Raw genomic sequence first — 19,168 nt, forward strand, 5'->3', positions numbered from 1 at the left:
TGCTTTTAAACATTCTGATGAAAGAAAAAAGGATTCACGGAGTTTAGCAAGATATATACATATCTAAAAGATATATGAAAGTGATACAGTTCTACTTTATAGTAATAAATTAAAGGGAGAAAATTAGAGTACATTATTCAAATGTGGTTCAGACAACTGCCCAATCTGATCAAAAGAATGCCGCCAAAACAAGAGAGTTAAACTGAATAAACTGCGTTTGTATTGCTTACAAATACATGATATATTGATACCTCTCTGAATGTAGATAGTTTAATTTAGCAGGAAAATAAAGTTTCTATTATTAATATAAATATCTGCATAAAAAGCAACAATCTTAGGATTTCACCTTCTAAAATCCACATCATGTAGCAGAACACAGTAAATTCCTATAATTCCTAGAAAACCCCAGGAAATTCTAAGGTAAATGATCAGACCTATCTCAGAAAAAATACTACAGCAAGTTTCTAGTAACAATTCTTAAAAAAGGAAGAAATCCCCTCTAGAAAACATTGGAGACATATCCTTAGGTGATTTTCTAAGTGACATATTCTAAAATCTTCCATTAGTCCTGCCTGAATCCGCTTAAGTATATGCTAAATGGTAACCTATTGGGTAAGCCTGATAGGTTCTTTTTTTTGTTTGTTTGGTTGGTTTAGGGTTTTTTAGGAAGTACAGCCTTTAATATTGGGATGATTGGGTTTTATTATATTATCACAAATGTGATCTAATTCCACCTTACTACAGCTGAAGACAGACATGCAAAAATGCATACAAGCATAGTAAGCGTACATGCCCTCTATACAGAAGTCGTTAAGACTATAACAGATCATTCAATTACAATTAACACACACAAAATGTTCAATGAAGGGGAACGACACTTGCAATTTTCAGGTGGCTAACATACTTGTGTATGTGAAAAGCCTTTAAATGAAAAATAAGAGCATTCTCTATCTGAAGACCACATTACTCTTCTGTTCTTTACACATGTATAAAAAATATTTCCAGACTAGCATATGTATATACTGGAGGAAACTCCCCACACCCTCGAGGGCCGGGTTTTGCTCAGCTGACAAACACATCTATCTTTCACATGAAGAAACTCTCCATTAGAAGCATCTCCTTTATTCACTATAGCCACCTCTAGCCTTCTCAGTACTATGCTCCATTGCACAACACCTCAAATACTACACAGTGTTCTCATGGAAGTGCTGCTCAGAGGCAATCATCTGCTTTCAGAGCTGCCAAATACAGTAGATAGATTTAAATATCTAGTCTTCCTGTACCCTACAATTTCCTGGACACAGCCTATCCTGTGGCTACTTATGCTGAAGAAAGTTTTTTTTCAAAAAGGCGATAAAATTAAAATAAAAGCTGTATCAAGGGGAAATATGATTAAAGGCATGGAAATTCATAGTGACTAATCAAAGCATTTCCAGGTGGAACTTTGCTTTTTCATAAATCCTTAAACACTGTACCTCTGCTGGAAGCTTACGACTAATGAAAAAAGTAAGCATACATATTAAAAAAAAAAAAAAAAAAGCCCAAGTTTTTGGTGCATACGATTAGACTTGACACCTTTGGACAAGACAAAACCCTAGCTTTGGTCATTTGCAAATGAGACCTTTCTTCAAGTATTGTTTCCTCCACGTGCAAATATAATGTTATCTGCAGAAAAAAAATTAGCTTTAACACAAATAAAGAAATTGTTTTAACACAGAGGAAAAACAGTAAGTTACACAACATATGACAAAATTTGTCATTTAGGTAAGCAGAGATCATGGATCACACGTAATTTTTATGTGGAATCGAGAATCTGCTCTAGGTTTATGCATTTCTCAATTCAATACACAAAACATGCAGTTCTTAGTAAACACCCTTTTAGATCTACCTGCAATAAAGAAGTAATTCAAATGAAATCAGAGCCTACTGGGCAACAACCTGAAAGATTAATGCTAGAAGAAAAATGTATTAATGTAATTTACATTTATTTACAAGCTTTGTCTTCTTTTCTTTTGATATATTTGAATTGGTAAACTATTTCAACAGGAACTGTCCCAGTCAGTACTATAAAAACTTCCAGGCACCAAAAATCACAAAATATTTAATTAAGAATAGACACTTTATTTTTTCTTCTTTGTCAATTTAAATTTGCTGTTTCTTTTTTTTTTTTTCAATCTGTTTTCTCAAATGCATGACCTAAGTTAATCATAGAGAACTTAAAATACTGTAAATATCTATAGTTAATATTACCTTTTGCTTCAAGCTCCATTTTCTTTTTCTTTGCCCATATGTTATGGTAGTTTTCGGCCATCATCTCAGCCATAGCCTTAGGAAAATGGAAAGCTTAGTGATATGTGTTGCAATGGTTAACCCTGAAGAAGGACAATTTTCTGGTTGCTATTAAACAACAAGTTTTGTTCTTTGGGAGGTTCAATACAATTACACTGTAATGGTTCACTGAAAACAGGAGTTTTTGTTGAAAAATTCTGATATAGAATTTGGGTAGAATGGATATATGTATAGGAATTAGGAACCAAAAAGAGGAATATAGTCTGGAAAGAGTACTGAGGCGTCTGATGGGGATTTGAATCTGAAAACAATGCCAGCAAGAACCCCCTGAAGGCCCTGGTAAGGGAAACAAAGAATGGCAAGCCAGAGGATTGAATCAAGATTGTTCCTACTGGCTGCGGCAGACTGATTACAAACCCATGGATATAGCCTGGTCGACGTAGACGCTCATTTGTGTGAGCACACTGTTAAAAGCACGAACCATTTTACCAGGAATTCCATAAATGCAGCCACATTTTTTTTTTTTTTTTAATTCAGCATGAAATTCTCCTCCAGTGTGCAGAACAGATAAATAAGTTCTTCCTATAAAACAAACTCTTTCAGACTGATAAACTAGAAGCTAGACCAGAAACAAAGCAAAACACAGACAAGCTCTCCAGTCTCTTAACTAGGAGGAACTACTATTTCAACGTGAAATAACTTTTCAAACCCACCTCTCCTGTCCTCCTGATTGTACACCCTCAAGCTGTATGCAGTGGTGGAATTTTCTGTAGATTTCACTTTTCACTTCTTTCAGGGACCTACAGAAACATTCTTCTCATCTATAGTAACCAGTATTTCTGAATACCAGATTCTTTATTTGGGAGAATACTCCTGAATCCAGATAAAAACTTGAAACTTTTCAGCCATCTCTTGTTTGTCTATAGGACAATTTGTTTCATAAACTTTTCTCCAGTGGATATATTATTACACATATATCTCCTGTATGGTAGTTGCCTTCTGTCATGCACACCCTGGTCCTGGTGTTTTGATAATCCACATTAGAACCCTGGAATAACGTAGTATAGGCTGGGTTTTCCTTGCTTGGAAAGCAGGGTGCTATGAAGATGGTCTCAGAGCAAGACCTATGTACTCATAGAGCCAGGATGTGACCAGGTGACCACTTAAGACCAAAATGAGAATTATTTCCCAGATTTACAGTTTTATACATGACCATGTTCCCTGCTAGCACAGTATATGAACAGGATGATGTAAACATTAAATAGCACCAATTCTTATGTACTAGTTAGGAAAAAAAAAAAAGGCAAAACCCCCCCAACAACCACCAACTTTGTTAAAAACAACTAACTTTTCCCAGATATTTAAAATAAGGTTGAAGAATCTAACCCTGAACTCCTACTCTGAAGCTATTAAACATAAAGTTCAAAATTACATACAGTTCATTTTTAAAACTCAGATCTCATTAATACCTAACATTTTGGATATTTCCTGAATGACAGTATCAGGACAATTAATACCTGATACTGCATTTTAATTAAATTTGCTTAGCTACTTTATAACAGATTTTGAAGCTGGTTTCAAAGAAGACCTTTCTTCGTAATTAAGGACAAACAAATCATAAAGCCAATCAATCAGCTCTGCTTTATAACTGAGGGCTACAAAGGAAATTATATTACTGACAAATGTAAGAGGGTATAGAATAAAAGAATAAACAAGGGAGTAATAGAAGTTCTAATGCCATTTCTTTTCTGTTTTGTGACAGGCTGGTTACTTTTCTCTGGGTTTGGTTTACTGCACCATAATACTATAACCACATTCACATAAGCATTAAACAAAGTCTGCACCGTCTTTTGACTACACTGAGTCTATACAAATGTTAACTGATGTAATTATAATGAAGTCGTTCCATCAGTTTAAGATAAGAATGTAATGACAGAACTAGAGTTATTCAGTCATCAATTTTATTTACTCTTTAGAATGATCAGCAACCTACTGAATGTTTCAGCTCAAGTATGATAGTTAATTAGCAGCAAATTATTATTGTAAAGCTAGTTGGCAATCTACAATGATTAGAAATATAAAACTGGAAACTACAAGGCAGAAATCAAGGAGGAGAAATCCAGTGTGAGAATTTGATCAAAGACACAGTACAGTATATACTGTACAGTTAGCCAATTACTTTATTACTGCTGCTTGTTTCACTGCACTATGACAGAGCTCAGTATGGGCAAACTTAACCCTGTGTTTCAGGAGTTTTTTTGTAGTGAACTTTCAACACCATGTTGCCATCACTAGACTGGTACAAACACTCAGGCTAATTTAAAACTATCTAGCGTATGTCCACCTAATATTGCAACCATACTCGCAGTAACTTAATAGACTAAAAAATAGCACCATACTCCATCAAATACCATAAAAACCCCCCTAACTTTCTAAAGACAGGAGCATCATTTCTCTATCAACTAAAAAAATATTCTTCCAAATAACAGCAATTTACAGATAGATCTGTCAAAAAGCTACCCTCAACTTCTTCATTCTCTATTCTCATAATATTTGTTGTAATAATGGTTCCTGATTCTTATTTTTTCAGTTTAGAAAAAGGAGCAATGACAAAATGTTTTGGGAAGACGGTGGAGAAGTAAGTGATAAACAGAAAAAAGCTGATGCTGCAAGTTCTTCTAAACAGAATTGTCTTCAAAATGACAAATGTTCGCAGAGAGCTAGAAAAATCAATCCATGACTAAAATAAACTTTGAAGCTTTTCAAGATGAACCATGTTTTTTAAAACAGCAGAGGATCAAAAAGCAATGATGAAAAAGACCAAAAAAAAACCCCAAGAAACCAAAATCAAGGCATACCAAAGAAAGTAAAACAAGGCACCGAATTTGTTTAAAATAAACTAGCAGAAAAGAAAAAAAAATAAATTGAAAAAAAAAGGGTAGGCATATTAAGTGTTTCTAACTTACATGTAAGTCTCTGGAGAGGGTGACATTGCTCATGTCAATTGCTCGAGGAGTGTAACCATGGGCTGTATCTACAGAGATCTGAATGAGAAACGTGCAAAACAGTGGAGTTATACAAGCATTTGACATGAAGAAGTTAATATTAACAAGATACTGAAAGTAATGAAAGAACTTAAGGAAGAAGTCAGTTGTTTATCTCTACAGAGCAAAACAATCCTATGTAACCCAACTGAAAATACATCAAGGGTGGTAAACTTAAGTGAGGCGTAGGCAAAGGTCTACATATTTTATTCCCAATGACAGACAGCCACCAGCCATCATCCCCCTCATTAAGATGCAAATTTTACTTGAACCCGTTTAAGATTTGAACTCATTGTGGATAATGCTTAAAGTTATGATTAAATCTCTGCTTTTTCTAGAGATTTTTTTCTCAGCAGGTGAAATTTCAGACAATCTAGTTTAAGGGGAATTCCAAAATCAAACTTTGAATTTGGCTTTTCAAGCCTATTTCTACATGTAGGAATAGAATCTACTAGATACATACCTTCTTTCTTCTGTCCCTCCTCCCCACTCAGAAAATATCACCATTTTGTCATTCTTTCTTTCTACTGCCTAAATTTGCCACAGGTTTGCACATTACATTGAGAGAAATGTTCAAAGAAGGATAAACAATGATGGAGACTCCCTAGACGGCAAGATACTGACGCAAGAAATGTGGCTAGAAAACGGGCACTGCTGGGTTTTCCTCTATGGATTATGCTGTAACAGATAAAATCATGTCCCCCACAGGTACATCTTCCTTTAGAAAGAACAGAGTCCAGAATTTTGTTCCTGTGTCTGGTATTACTTTCATATGCATGCATATGAGCGCGTACAAGGCCTAGATGTTCAAAGGCCTCCTTCAAAAAGGCAGGTATTTTTAATAGAGAATAACACAAAGAAGGTACAAGCAGCAAACAGTAAATAAATATTAATAAAGTATTGTTTTCCAAAGCAAACAATGCAAGCGTTTTTACATTAACATGAAGCTACGATTAAATATACTTAAAATTTCTCAGCTGAACACAGGAAAATGCTATTTTGTGTGTGTGCGATGACAGCACAACACATTTTAAACACAGGATGAGTGTGTTTTATTATGATAGTGTACTCTGAAATACAGAAATATGTTCAGCTTCAAAAACTTTTCTAGAAAGGTTATGTAATTTCATTATAGTAAGGGAAGTCTGTAACTTAGCTACAAAAGCTGTTTTCATATGTTGATAAAATTTGCATCTCAGCTGCAAAGCTATTCATTCTAATGAGCTCTTTATACTTCAGGTATATACAAAATATGTCTGTCAGTATAGTCTTCGGGGCTGGTATTATAAACACCCAAAAGTCAGGAAATCTGGAAGTCAAGAATTTTGGAAGGCAATTATAGTGTGCAAACTATAATGAGGCATTTAGCCCAAGTGCTAAATCAAATCACTTGATATACACTCTCTAGTGTCTATAGAGAGTGGAGAGGCAGGTTTAACTGCTCATTTTTCACAGGTATATCGCCACTCACACGTGTAAATAGTGCAGAGCTGAGTGGAGAAAAGATGGAAAGATTTTTCCCCTCCGTTTTATTTCCGCCACCAGTTTGGCTCCAGGTGTGTCTGTGTGAATGAGAGAGATTTTTCTCCCCTCCCCGGTTTAATTGCAAAGTATATGGAACATTAAGAGAATCTAGTGTAATTTTCCTTTTTATCCTTACAGCATTTTGATTTAAGGCGTCTATTCTAAAGGAGAAAAAAAAATCTTTAACATTTTCAGAATTTTGGCTCTCTATAGCTGTAAACTTTACGCTGCATTAACATTGATGTTTGTATTAATTTTCCTTAAAAAAATAAATAAAAATAATTTTTATATGTACCTTTATTTATTTCTTTACAAGCTTAAAGACATCCATAGCCACCAAATTCCAAAAAATAGCAGAGTAAAATCATATTAATACTCATTATTAATGCATAATCACCTACTGATGTAAAAAATTCCCCCCTAAATAATGTAGTTAATTTTAAATTAAGTGAACAAATACATTCCTGTTTCAGCTTTTTTCTTTTCTTTTTTTTTTTTTTTTTTTTTAAATGTTTATTAACACATCACTTCGGAACAAGGAAAGTTCCAGCTTCAGTGACTAGAAATCCAAACAAATCTTCAGAGTTGTAGAACACCTTGTTAAAAATGCTTTCACATATTTTTATACTACAGGTTTATTTCATTGCTTGTAAAATCAAAGATTGGAGAGCAGATTTTGCATGCCTTTTTTTAAAAATAATTTTTTAATAAAATGGCTCACTTGGCTGGTTTGAGATATGCGACGCGTCCGATTATATAGTGCCATGGAATCTCCCTCTCGTGTTCTTTCAATTCGCCATCCCCATGCCAGCATAGTTTTTAGTGATTCTTTGATTGGCCATCGATAAATTTCTTTCTCCTAGAAAAATGCACATACAATAATTTCCTTGTTTATTATGTAGATGTACAGAGCAAAAAAACCCCACCAACTACTGTGTTTTTTCCTGGTTATATTGAGATACAAAGAAATGTAATGAAATCAGCCCTTATGGACCAGGGATACTGCAAAGCAGCAAAGTTTATTGATCATTTTAGAGGTGGGCAAAAGATTTCTGGCCCTGCAGGAAGCTGATGATCACAGGGATAATTGTATTAATGGCATGCTCAGATACGAACTCAAAGGTGGAGCAGTAATTAACAGGAGTAATGCAGTGTTTTGTCTGCTACATGAAGCAAAAAAACCATAATCATAGAATCATAAAAAAAGTCTAAGTTGGAATGGAGCTCAATGTCATCTGGCTCAACCTTCTGTTGTGAGATAAGCTAAACTAATTGGGCTAGCAACGCTCATCAAGATTAGGTTATCTAGGGCTTGCCATGACATGCCTTGAGTATTTGCAGTGCAGGTGATTTCACCACTTCTCTGGACAACCTGTTCCAATGTTTAAGTCAAGATAAGAAGGATTTCCAGAAAGCATTTCTCTGAAGCAACTGACACGCATTGCCTCTTGTCCTGTCACTGTGCAGGCCTGTGATGAGAAAAGACCCATCTTCTCTATAATTAGCATTTAGGTTCCGGGAACCTGAGATTATATCCCCATCAGCTTTCCCTTCTTTAAACTGAACAAACTCAATTTCTTCAGCCTTGCTTCACTTATCAAGTTCTCCAGCCTTCTAATCATCTTGGTGGCCCTCTGCTGGAGACCAGACAAAGCCTAAACCTAAGTCTTAACTAAGCAAGTAGTCATTCCTTTATGACCTTACTGTAAAATTATACTGTAATTACACTTCAGTTTCACCATAAGCTATGCCATGTAAATTCAGCCATGAGAGAAAACAGGTTGAGTGGCCTATTTATTGGACAATAAAACTCTTCTATCTCTTTTTGAGATTTTGAGGAATCACACATTAGCTAATATTTTAATAATTAAATAAATTTTTTTAAAGTGATGTAAACACCAAGTAATATTTTCATAGTGAACAAAGCAATCTTTCAATCACCCTGGATCAAGAATAAACAAATTCCTTACCTTTTCAGATAGTAGCTTATATTGTTTCATTAATGGTTGCACTTTTGCAGATTCAGAATACGTTTCACCGTATGTCCATCCATTGGCAAACTGAAAACAGTAATAGTAAGAGAGGAAAAAGTGGGGAAAAGTAAAAAAATTGTGAATAATCCTGTCTTATTGATACAAGGGAACTGAACAATGCCTCTGCACAGCTGTTCTCTTAACATTTCCATTCTACTATTTTCTCAACCTACATTCCTATTATCCACACATAATGAAATTAATTATGTAGCTTGCCATCTTTTTGAAAAGTAATGATTACACTGAGCTAACATTTCAATACATTTTTCTTTTAACTATTTATACAGAGCAGAATACTGTCCTACAGTTGAGAAGTTATTTTTAATACTGAACACACAAACTGCACAAAGGAATAAAAATCCTAGTGAGGTTTTTTTGGCTTAAAAATTGAAATTTCAAGTCAATAAAACTCTTAAACAATTAGCAAGTATGTTTACTCAAAAGTCAATAGTAAAAATAATGAAATGATGAAACACTATTTTGAAATACAGAACTTTCCCTCCAAATGCATTTGAAGAAAATATAGGTTTATACCTTACCTACTTACCAACTTGTGGCATTATGAAAACTAATAATAACATCCAGAGTAAAATATTTTAAAGATTAAATGAATGAAAATAAAAATTCTGATTTTGCTTTAACAGGAATATAGATTTTACCTTTTCCATCGACCATCTGTCATGAGAGTGTTCTGCATATTTGTTAATGAAATATTCTAGCTTTTCAGGGATTGTAATGCTGAAAGTGAAAAGAAAAACAGCCATCACACATGCTAAAATGTGACTAATTTCATTTTTAAGAAAACTTTCAGATAAAATTAGTAGTGCATACATCCATTCAAACATCTTATTGTGCTCTGTTTCCTCACACATAGTTTGCACCAAGCCCCAGTTAAATCAAGGAAAAAAATCTGAGTTATTTAATGGGCACTGAATGAGAACCACACCTGTTGTAGCAATTTTACTTCTTCAACACACATGTGCATGCAGAAAGTCAACAATGATAACAAGCACTCATAATTTTTGTCACATATTTCTATTACTAACATTCATTTTCTTAAGATTAAAGATATAACTATGACCCATAGTTTCAGAAATATGGTGGTAACTTCTTGTACATGTCCATTACAAACTAAGTGTGCTAACAGTCCTTTTTGAAACACTATTTTATATATTCCTATAAATTTTATTACATGCTTGAAGCACTATATGACAACTTAAAAGTTATACGCTCGAGGCTTTCCTTTCCAACACTCCCGTGAACATTTAAATCCTTATTAAAAATAGAAAAAACCCACAAATGAATACACTAGCCCTTCAACAGCTGTACAAGAGTGCAGAAATTAAGCAGCAAAGGAAAAGCAAGCACTAGAGGCCAAATCCTCTTCCAAAAATATTTTATCAAATATCAGTATTTTTCCTCATCTGCATTCCTACAAATAAAAGGCAATAATTTTCTCTTGATCACTTATGAAATAGCAAAATCTTCTCTCCTAAGACAAAGAATTTTGGCAGCAAAAGTGTTACAGTGCCATCTACTGCAAAGTAGAACAGTCTGGTTTTTAATCTTCAGTCACAGGATGAGAAAAAGCAAAATCATAGAATCACAGAATGGTTTGGGTTGGAATAACCTCAAAGATCATCTATTTCCAACCCTCCCTGCTATGGCAGGGACACCTCTCACTAGACATGTAAAATGTAAAGTAAAATTATGTCAGAGAAACTGTTTTCAAGAGCCTAACCACACACAAAGGCCAGAAAATTTTCATCCAGCATGGTCATCAGGGGTTTTTTTATTGTTCAGAAGCATGTATTTTGACAGGAACTCTACAACTGGTATAATACTTCGAATAATTTTAGAAATGCAATAAATTGACAAAGAAAATACTGTCATATTATCTATAGCTTCATATAAATAGGTCTAGGACTATAAAGCAATGCGATACAGGATTTGCATGTTAAAAGAATACAGGACAGGTTGGAAGTGACGCTGATAAAAGCAGTGCTTTCTTCGTCTTGAATCATCACAGAACTGTTTACTCCTATGGCAATGAGGTGACTGATGATTTATGTAATGTTAAGTAACATTTTCTGAGTTTTTCAAATAAATGCTGGCTAGCTACAATTTTCCTCTGAAATGACACCAAATAAAGTAATCTTCAATTAGTTAAATGATAGTATAAATATCCTTACAAAATTTTGTTAAATTTTCATATATCTTGCATACATCAGAGGCACATGAATTTTAATGGTCACTGCTGTGATTTCTATTTTCCAGTCTAGATTATGGCTTTTATTACCATATTTTGATGTGCATACACGTACAAGCATGCTGTAACAAATGCATCAATCTACTGACAGCATTTTGTGTTTTGCATGTTAAAACAGACAGAAAGCTCACAGAGGCAATTGACGCAAATGTCTTACAAGTAGCATTTTCCAAAATATAGTGCATAACCACACTACTGTAAGACTATTCTATATACAAAGGAGAATTGGGCACTGGCTGTAGTCAAAAATCAGGGCATAAAAATCTCATTCAGATTTGTGTTAATGTAGTTAAAAGAGCATGGTCAGAGTCTGACTGTCTAGAGAGAATGAAGATCTTTTTGCCCAATTCCCCATTATTCATAGTAAAAAGAGATTATATGAATGCTTATATGAATGCATTTTCTGTAGGTACACTGTCATTCACACACACTGGTATTAGTGTCCTGGCATATGTTAATAATGACAGGGATAATTTTGACTAGTCTACTTTTTTCTGCTCCTAAAAAGATGCTCATTTGTTTGCAGCAGACATACAAAGGTAACTGGACAGTTCTATCTTCAGGCTGAAAATGCATTAAAATTGTTCTAGGTTGACCTAGGACTTAGTTACGTAACTGGATATTTATTGCTTTATAAGATTTAAAATAAATACATAAATTTAAAAAATATATTAAAGTTAAGGTCTCATTTTTATCTAGAAGATAAGCACTCAGAAGAGAATAAAAGCTGTAAGTTCACATAATACCCAACAAGAGAGTCCATCCCTCTTTCACATATTCATGATAAAAAAACCCTAGTGACAATAAAATAATGCCTTACTTTGATGTATCAACAGGTTGAGGATTAAAGTTCCCATCTGAATCCATTGAAGACTGCTTTTCCATCATATTAACATAATTCGATTCCATATAGTCTGGAGGTAACGCCCCCGCAACTGCGCTCAAGCAAGGCAAAGCCAATTTGAATAGTTCTTGTTCATATTTCTGCGGAATGCACAGGGGATAGAAAGTGAGAAGCTACAAACATCACTGCTGAAACTGATATAGTAGCAACAGAACAGCTTTCTTACTCAGTGTGAAATTGATTTTTTTTTCTGAAAATGAAGGAAACTGATTGTCCATGGCATATTATACACTACAGATAAGGCTAGAATCAAGTCTTGCTCTTGCTGAAGTAAATGGGAAAAATATTGACTTCACCGGGAGAACACTAGGCAATTTTCAGATGGCTGGGAAGGGAACATAGCACAGGAATATGCATATTTTAAATACCTAGTTTCGAAATGAAACTCATGAAATTTTAAGCAGGTTGGTTAAAAAAACTCACAGGATGAACAATAAATACATTTCAAGGTGTATTATTAAACTTTTGTTCAACATACAATTGAGTCAAGGGTGACGAAACTACAACTACTAATTAAAGGACTATGCTCTTGGTTTAAGGGAGGATAGTGCATGAGGTAGAAAAGTGCAGCTTCCAGTCACCTGCAGATGCTTGAATTTGCTGAAGTGTAGTTGATCTGTACAGATATACCTCAGCATTACTTATTAGCTATATAATCATTTTAACTAGAAGACAAAATGGTATACCTATGTTAAAGCAGAAGCTATAAGAGGAAGATTTAAATTTACTAAAGCCTCTATTTTTCCCTTTAAAGTGTATAATACAGTGTTGATAAAAGCTGGGTAAAAATGACAGATTAAAGAAAAAAATGTTACAAGGAAAAGATTTTACAGTAGTACATAGATATTAAAATGAATTACCTTCTGAGACAAAGCATCAAAAATACCCCAGAACAACTTTCTGGATAAATGAAGTTCTTCTTCTGAGGCAGCCCCAAAGTTACCCCATCCACCTGGCAAACAATAATACTTCCAGCATCTTTCATAATGATTTGTCAGCAACTAAAACAGAACATATTTTGAAAGCAAATAAAACATAACTGTTGATGTTCTTACATTCTGGCACTCAACCATTACACAGACACTGCCAGAAAAACTTTCTAACTTTTATCAAGAAGCCATGTTGTATATCTCTTCTTTAAACCATCAGTGGATATACACACAGAATGAGCAGTTCTTTCTTTTAACATTAGTGGCATATACAAAAAGCATGCGAATAATTTTCCTCAACACCAGAAGAATTCTGACAGCTCAGCTGAAGAGAAGAATTCATCTCCATCTGTCTGCCGCTTTTCCAAACACTACTGCTTGGCGCGTAGAGTAGAACCATGATTTCATCCAGTTCCCAATTATTATTTACATGTCTGAGAGCTATTCAGCAATAACTCCCAGTGTGACTCATCTCTTCTGTGACTTGTAAAACCTGCTATCAGTCTACCCTCCTGCCCTCTGTTAGAACTGGCAGAGGACCTTTATCCTCTCTTCCCTTTTCATTAAATACTTCAGGGATACTACAACCTTAAGTGCTTACAAGATTTCAGATTATCAGGGACTCAAATGGTGCAAGGACGTGCTACTGGATATTTGCCAAACTAAAAACATCACAAAATTTGTGTTTAATGTGTCCTCTATGTCCCTAAGTCACAGACAAGAAAACAAAACGTTACTTGTCCATTTGTCAGTAAAGGCAAGCCCAAACAAAAGACTTCTGGCACTAGCAAAGTATGAAAACCTAGTCCAACTCAGGGGCAGATTTTTCTAAGGCACAGAATGATTTTTCAAAAAAATTAAGCTGGAATTTAAATTCAGAATTTATTTTAACAGTTCCTCAGAGAAAAAGAGAATTGTTTCAACATCACTTTGCAAAGAATATTGGCAAAATATTACAAGTCACAGTCAGTGAATCCTGTCAGGATTCCTTTTTTACTAGTCAGAACAAATGCCAAGATGGAAAAATGCAGATATTCATAACATAAAGTTGCAGAAATAAAGACACGCATTAAAAAAAAAAAAAGTCTTGATGTATAGAAGTGAGGATTTTGATAACCAAAAATATAACCTCAATACTGTGCAGTTCTGTTATACTTTTCATGGACCAGAAAAAAAAACAACAAAACAACATTTAATGCATTTGTACACCTTCAGATTTAGAGATACTTATTAACTATTCACCATTTAAATTGTCAGAGGATTAAAGAAAATATATAATATAAAAATAAAGTTTTATGATTCATGTAGCACCATAAGGGTCTCAGAAATATGGACTCTAAGAGTTTCAGACTTATTTGAAAATGTTGGAGGTTTTGTCAAAATAAATTCCATTACACAATGGCCAGAATTCAGGTTTGCTTTTGGGTAACATACCATATATATGTCATATATTTTTAAATCTAGACAAGAGTAATGGCAGGTTTACTCTTAGAGAAGTCCCTGACGAAGCACTGAATATGATTTAAGAGGAAATAAAAACAAGGCAGCTCTATTCGAGAAAGTTCACACCAAATTATACAGGAGAAGCACCACAGATTTCAGTTCACATACTGCCTAAACTGAGGTAATTTTTAATTGTAGAAACGAACAAAGCTATTGACAGAAGATAGAACTCTATTCTGATTTAGCCTTCATGATTTCCTCCTCACTTCCCATTCAAAATTACACTTTCAGATGCATGATTAACTTGTAGCTGTCTCTTTAGACTACTATAACCTGGTTGCTAGCACAAGCCCATAAGGAATATGCACAGTACTTTCAAATCAGAAACACATTAGTAAATGTATGTAGGAGTCCCTTGTCAAATCACTGCAAATCAGTTTACTCAGTGGAATGTTTGAAAAGTTCTGTCTTTATATAAAGAGTTCACTTTCCTCAGAAGCTCCTATTATCTGTTTAGGTGTCAATGGACAAAATCATCTGCCCATGCTAACACCATGGTTCTCTTCATACCTATATTCTCCTGAAGCTTGACTTGCCAAAGAGATCTAATTATTTCCTCCCTGTTCCGTTCAACGATATGGAAAAGACACTGCAGTCATGACCCTCAGGATCAAAAAACCTGCTATCCTGGATGAACAGGTATCAGGGAGCTGCGGTTGTTCTTCCCTGCCCCTGCCCAAACACCCCACCCCCCCAAAAAAAAACCTGAAGAACTATAGCCACACAGGGAGTGCCAAATTACTATTTGGTTTTGCAGCACATAAAATGTCATAAGGCATTGGAAAGGTCCCCTTCAGGGCAGTATACTAAATTATCAAATGCTTTTCTCACACACAGGCATCAAAAAATGGCTGCTCTGGCATCTTTCGTTTCACTGAGCACTTCTTGAGGGGACACAATCAAATTATGAGGTCCTTGGCAGGGGCAAGACCATGCAGCAGGTCCTGGCTTTGAGACTAATGATTTAAGTTCCTCATCTGAGGACAGAAAGCATAATCTGCCTAGTAGAAACCTGCATAATTCTGAGGAGTATTTTGTCAAAGAAGTCAGATGTAAAATAAAATTAATCCTGATACGTGGCTTTTAAAGAATAAAGCAATATTAAATAAGAAAAATATCTTGTTCAAAGTTGTGGTGGGAAAGCATTAAAAAGGATTGCTGAAAAACAGCAGTAGGTAAGGTGGGAAATGATAAATTTCTTAGAACTGCCAATGAAATCTGAGGAATCTTTAAGAAATGTGTCACTCAGAAAGGAAAAACACATTTTTCTTGTGCATTAGGAATCAGAATCAAAAGATATGGATAAACCTTTAGGGGCTGAAAACAAAATGGAAGATTATTAAAAAACATGTATTGCTTAGATTCCCAAGCAAAAGCCACAGAAAAAGAGTCTGTTTTCCAAGAACAGGGAAAACGAACACAGAGGGCAGAAGTAAGGGTACATACAGACTATAAATTGCTATCTTCCTTTGTCCACTGGATTCTGCCCCCTGCCCTCAACGGTTTTTTATTCTGTTTCCATATGGGCTTAAAAAAAAAAAAAAAAGAAAGGAGATAATTAAAGGAGAAGCAAACACTAGACACATGGAGTTCATAATTACATATGGATGGATGCAAATTCAACAGCATTCCTGCCAAAGGAGCAATTTATCTTTAAGAACTACGGTCTTAGATTATTGCAGAGTGGAGATAAAATAAGAAGATACAGAATATTCTCCATGTAAGTATTTTCTGTTGCATTTTGTTACAAGAAATGCTGTTGAATATTAAAATATACTTTTACCTTGAGAGGCATCTTTGCATGTTCATTTAATAGAGGAACATCAAACACTAATCTTCTCAGCAGATGCTGCATCATGGAAGGTCGCAACTGCCTAAAAGCAGACAAACCATTTCAAAAGGGTGTACCAGCATAGCTTCATGTAAATAATTAATAAATACAGCAACCTGTCCGTTCTATGCATTAGAAATTTTTCAAATTCATAAAGTAATAGGATTTTGCTTGTGACACTAAATAAATGTGTCCAAAAGAAAGCAAACAAGTGCATACCAAAGAAAAGCTTCTGAACAAGCTGCAAATCAAATGCTTTAAATAAGCAGAGAAAATATCTGATCTATAGACAAAGAAAACCAGGAAAAAAGAATACTGAATTTTGATACTGTGTATGATCACCATGCCCACGAACAAAGTCTAGAACATTAATTTCTGGTAATGTATCTCAATGGCTCTTAAAAATATTCTAGAAAGTAATATACACATAAGAGCATTACTTTTTAGATGTACTAAACAAGACACACTGCAGTGGGCATCAATCAGAAGGAGAGGAGAAATAGGTATAGTATGTAAATTAGAATGGCATGGACAGTAAACCTCTCCAATAAATAGCAAACAATAGTGCATTTTACTGGTTTTTATCAAGGTAATACATACATAAAATATTCAATGTGATATATTTTATAAATAAATGGTATACAGTAGTTTTTTACAGTACTATAATATAAATGTCTGCAATTTCTGAACAGATTTCCACATTATGCAAAAAAAATTATGGTGAAATATTCAAAAAAACTCTGGTGATTTGAAAGCCTAAATGTTGCTAACTGTAATTAGAAAATGAATTCGTAAGTGGCTAGTCAACTTCTGATAACTGAGCCTGTAGGCTTATAAAAAAATTGGATAATAACCAACTCTTTTTGAGACTGCAGATACACAGACAAAATTTGTCCCATAGGTGTCAATAATGAAGAATAACAATACTACCCACTGATTAGGATTTCAAACATAACACAACGTAAACAAACATCTCCATAGAACTGTATAATCTACTGATCATCAACCATACCACCAATCTTTACAGCTAAAAGTAATTAAATGGCACTTCAGTGTATGCACAATTCCACTTTTCCAAAGCTCTGTCTTTTTGCAGTATGTCCTCTTAGTTAATCACTAAATTTAACTCAAAACCCTCAGAAATAGTGAAATAACTGAGGACTGCTTATGAGTGACTAATAAAGTTGCAAAATGAATACAGTACATTAAAAATATTACAATCATCTGCCAGAAAAAAAAATCTTGATTATACTGCTGGCAGCATAGTTCTGCATTCCTGTATTATTAATATCATAGGTTACTTTATCAAGTAGCATTCCTGTACAGCCAGGAGTATTTTCTTACCCACAGATAGACAGCAAACACTCTTCAATAGAATCTCGCTGAGCTTTGGTAAGAGAGCATCCCTTTGAGAGTCTGTACACAGTGTGTAATAAGGAATCGATGAGGGAAGCGTGGTGCTCTGTGCCAGCAAAAAGAGGAGCACATCTGGTCAACAGAGGCAAGACTGCTGTGCAAAGGTATCGATTCAGAGCCAAAGCCATATCTGTAGCACTTAAAGCAGCCTATGAATTAAAGAAAACAGAAATTAGATTTGTCTCATCAATGTTGTTACCAATGAAAATAACTTCTTGTTTGTTTTTCTTTGGAGGTAGCTACAAAGAGGGAAATTTCCAAAACACACAACTGAGGATTTGATACCTACTGGAAGCTGGATGCCTACCTTCTTTTCCTGCTTCTGAAGTCTCACAGACAGCTTTTGTTTTGTTTTGAATGAACGAACACATAAACACTAAAGGTAGCCATTCAAAAACAAAACCATTTTCAAGACTATATAGAATAATATCATAGTTGCTTAACAGAACACTTCAAAATACCAGTCAAGTCTGCATTTACAGAATTCAGTATGTTTCTGTTATGATCAAGTCCAAATTCTAAGTGAGGAAAAAATCCTCACCTGCTCTTTCTTAAATAACATTATTATTTTTAGAAAAATGTTGACATAAAAGATCAAATAGGGAAATGAAACTCCATGTCTTAGCCCTAATATAAGTTCACTAAATCTGATCTTTCTGGACCAAGCCAGCTAAGAAAAATTAGATGGAAATAAGACTAACAGCAAAAAAGGCAGCAATTTTGAGAAGGAACGAAAAAAAAAATCAGTGACTTCCTAAATAACAATGTAGATGTCTCTAATAAATGCATGGAGATGAACACTTTCTGTATATCTCTGGAATGAGGCTCTCAGTTACATGCTTCACTGGCAGCTTATCTGATTTTCACTCTGTAGCACAAGCTCAGAAAGTCTGCTGGGGAAAGGCATTGCATCTCTTATTGATACTGCGGCTCTTCATAAAGTGAGTATCATTCTGGGGAATGCTTCTTTACTGTTGTTCAAGTATTCTGAAAGCTCAGCAGCACCAGGCTGCTCATCCAGCATTTGAGAAATGCAGAAGACAACGTGAAGAAATAAAAAATTATTTTTGAGGGATGAAAAATGCTGCAGTGTTCAGAAAGATAACAGAACTGAAATAACAACAGACTTAAACCCTTACTGTATCTAAAGAAGCAGCAGCACGAAGATCTGGCAGAAAGCCAACTTCAAGAAGGTGTAGAAGAAAATCCTGGTCCTCAATTCCATAGACCCTGTCAAGGAACAAAACCATGGCTGCCTTGTGATCTGGGCAAAACCCCGCAGACATGTCAGGTTCCACCACAGTACCATCTAAAAGGAAGAAATAAGACTTCAATGACAAGGATCATCCTTCAGCAGCAGATTAGGCAGTCATGCTACTACTTCTCAGAGGTTCTGACTCTCTGTTAATATCTAAACATCTTCCCC

General features: G+C 34.8%; 1 protein-coding gene across 1 annotated transcript in view; it reads right to left on the minus strand.

The window, feature by feature from the left end:
- Positions 1–19,168, minus strand: part of RYR2 (ryanodine receptor 2) — a 323,964-nt gene that overhangs the window by 106,090 nt on the left and 198,706 nt on the right. The window contains exons 49-58 of the mRNA XM_086460401.1: positions 18,882–19,051; positions 17,671–17,891; positions 16,279–16,369; positions 12,924–13,064; positions 11,980–12,143; positions 9,550–9,628; positions 8,828–8,917; positions 7,579–7,716; positions 5,256–5,333; positions 2,251–2,326 (exon numbers count right to left, since the gene is read on the minus strand). Coding sequence (XP_086316527.1) covers positions 2,251–2,326; positions 5,256–5,333; positions 7,579–7,716; positions 8,828–8,917; positions 9,550–9,628; positions 11,980–12,143; positions 12,924–13,064; positions 16,279–16,369; positions 17,671–17,891; positions 18,882–19,051 — 1,248 coding nt within the window. The remainder of the gene's footprint in view (positions 1–2,250; positions 2,327–5,255; positions 5,334–7,578; positions 7,717–8,827; positions 8,918–9,549; positions 9,629–11,979; positions 12,144–12,923; positions 13,065–16,278; positions 16,370–17,670; positions 17,892–18,881; positions 19,052–19,168) is intronic.

This window comes from Leptosomus discolor, chromosome 2 (assembly GCF_034619465.1).
Source record: "Leptosomus discolor isolate bLepDis1 chromosome 2, bLepDis1.hap2, whole genome shotgun sequence".
In the NCBI taxonomy this organism is placed as follows: Eukaryota; Metazoa; Chordata; class Aves; order Leptosomiformes; family Leptosomidae; genus Leptosomus; species Leptosomus discolor.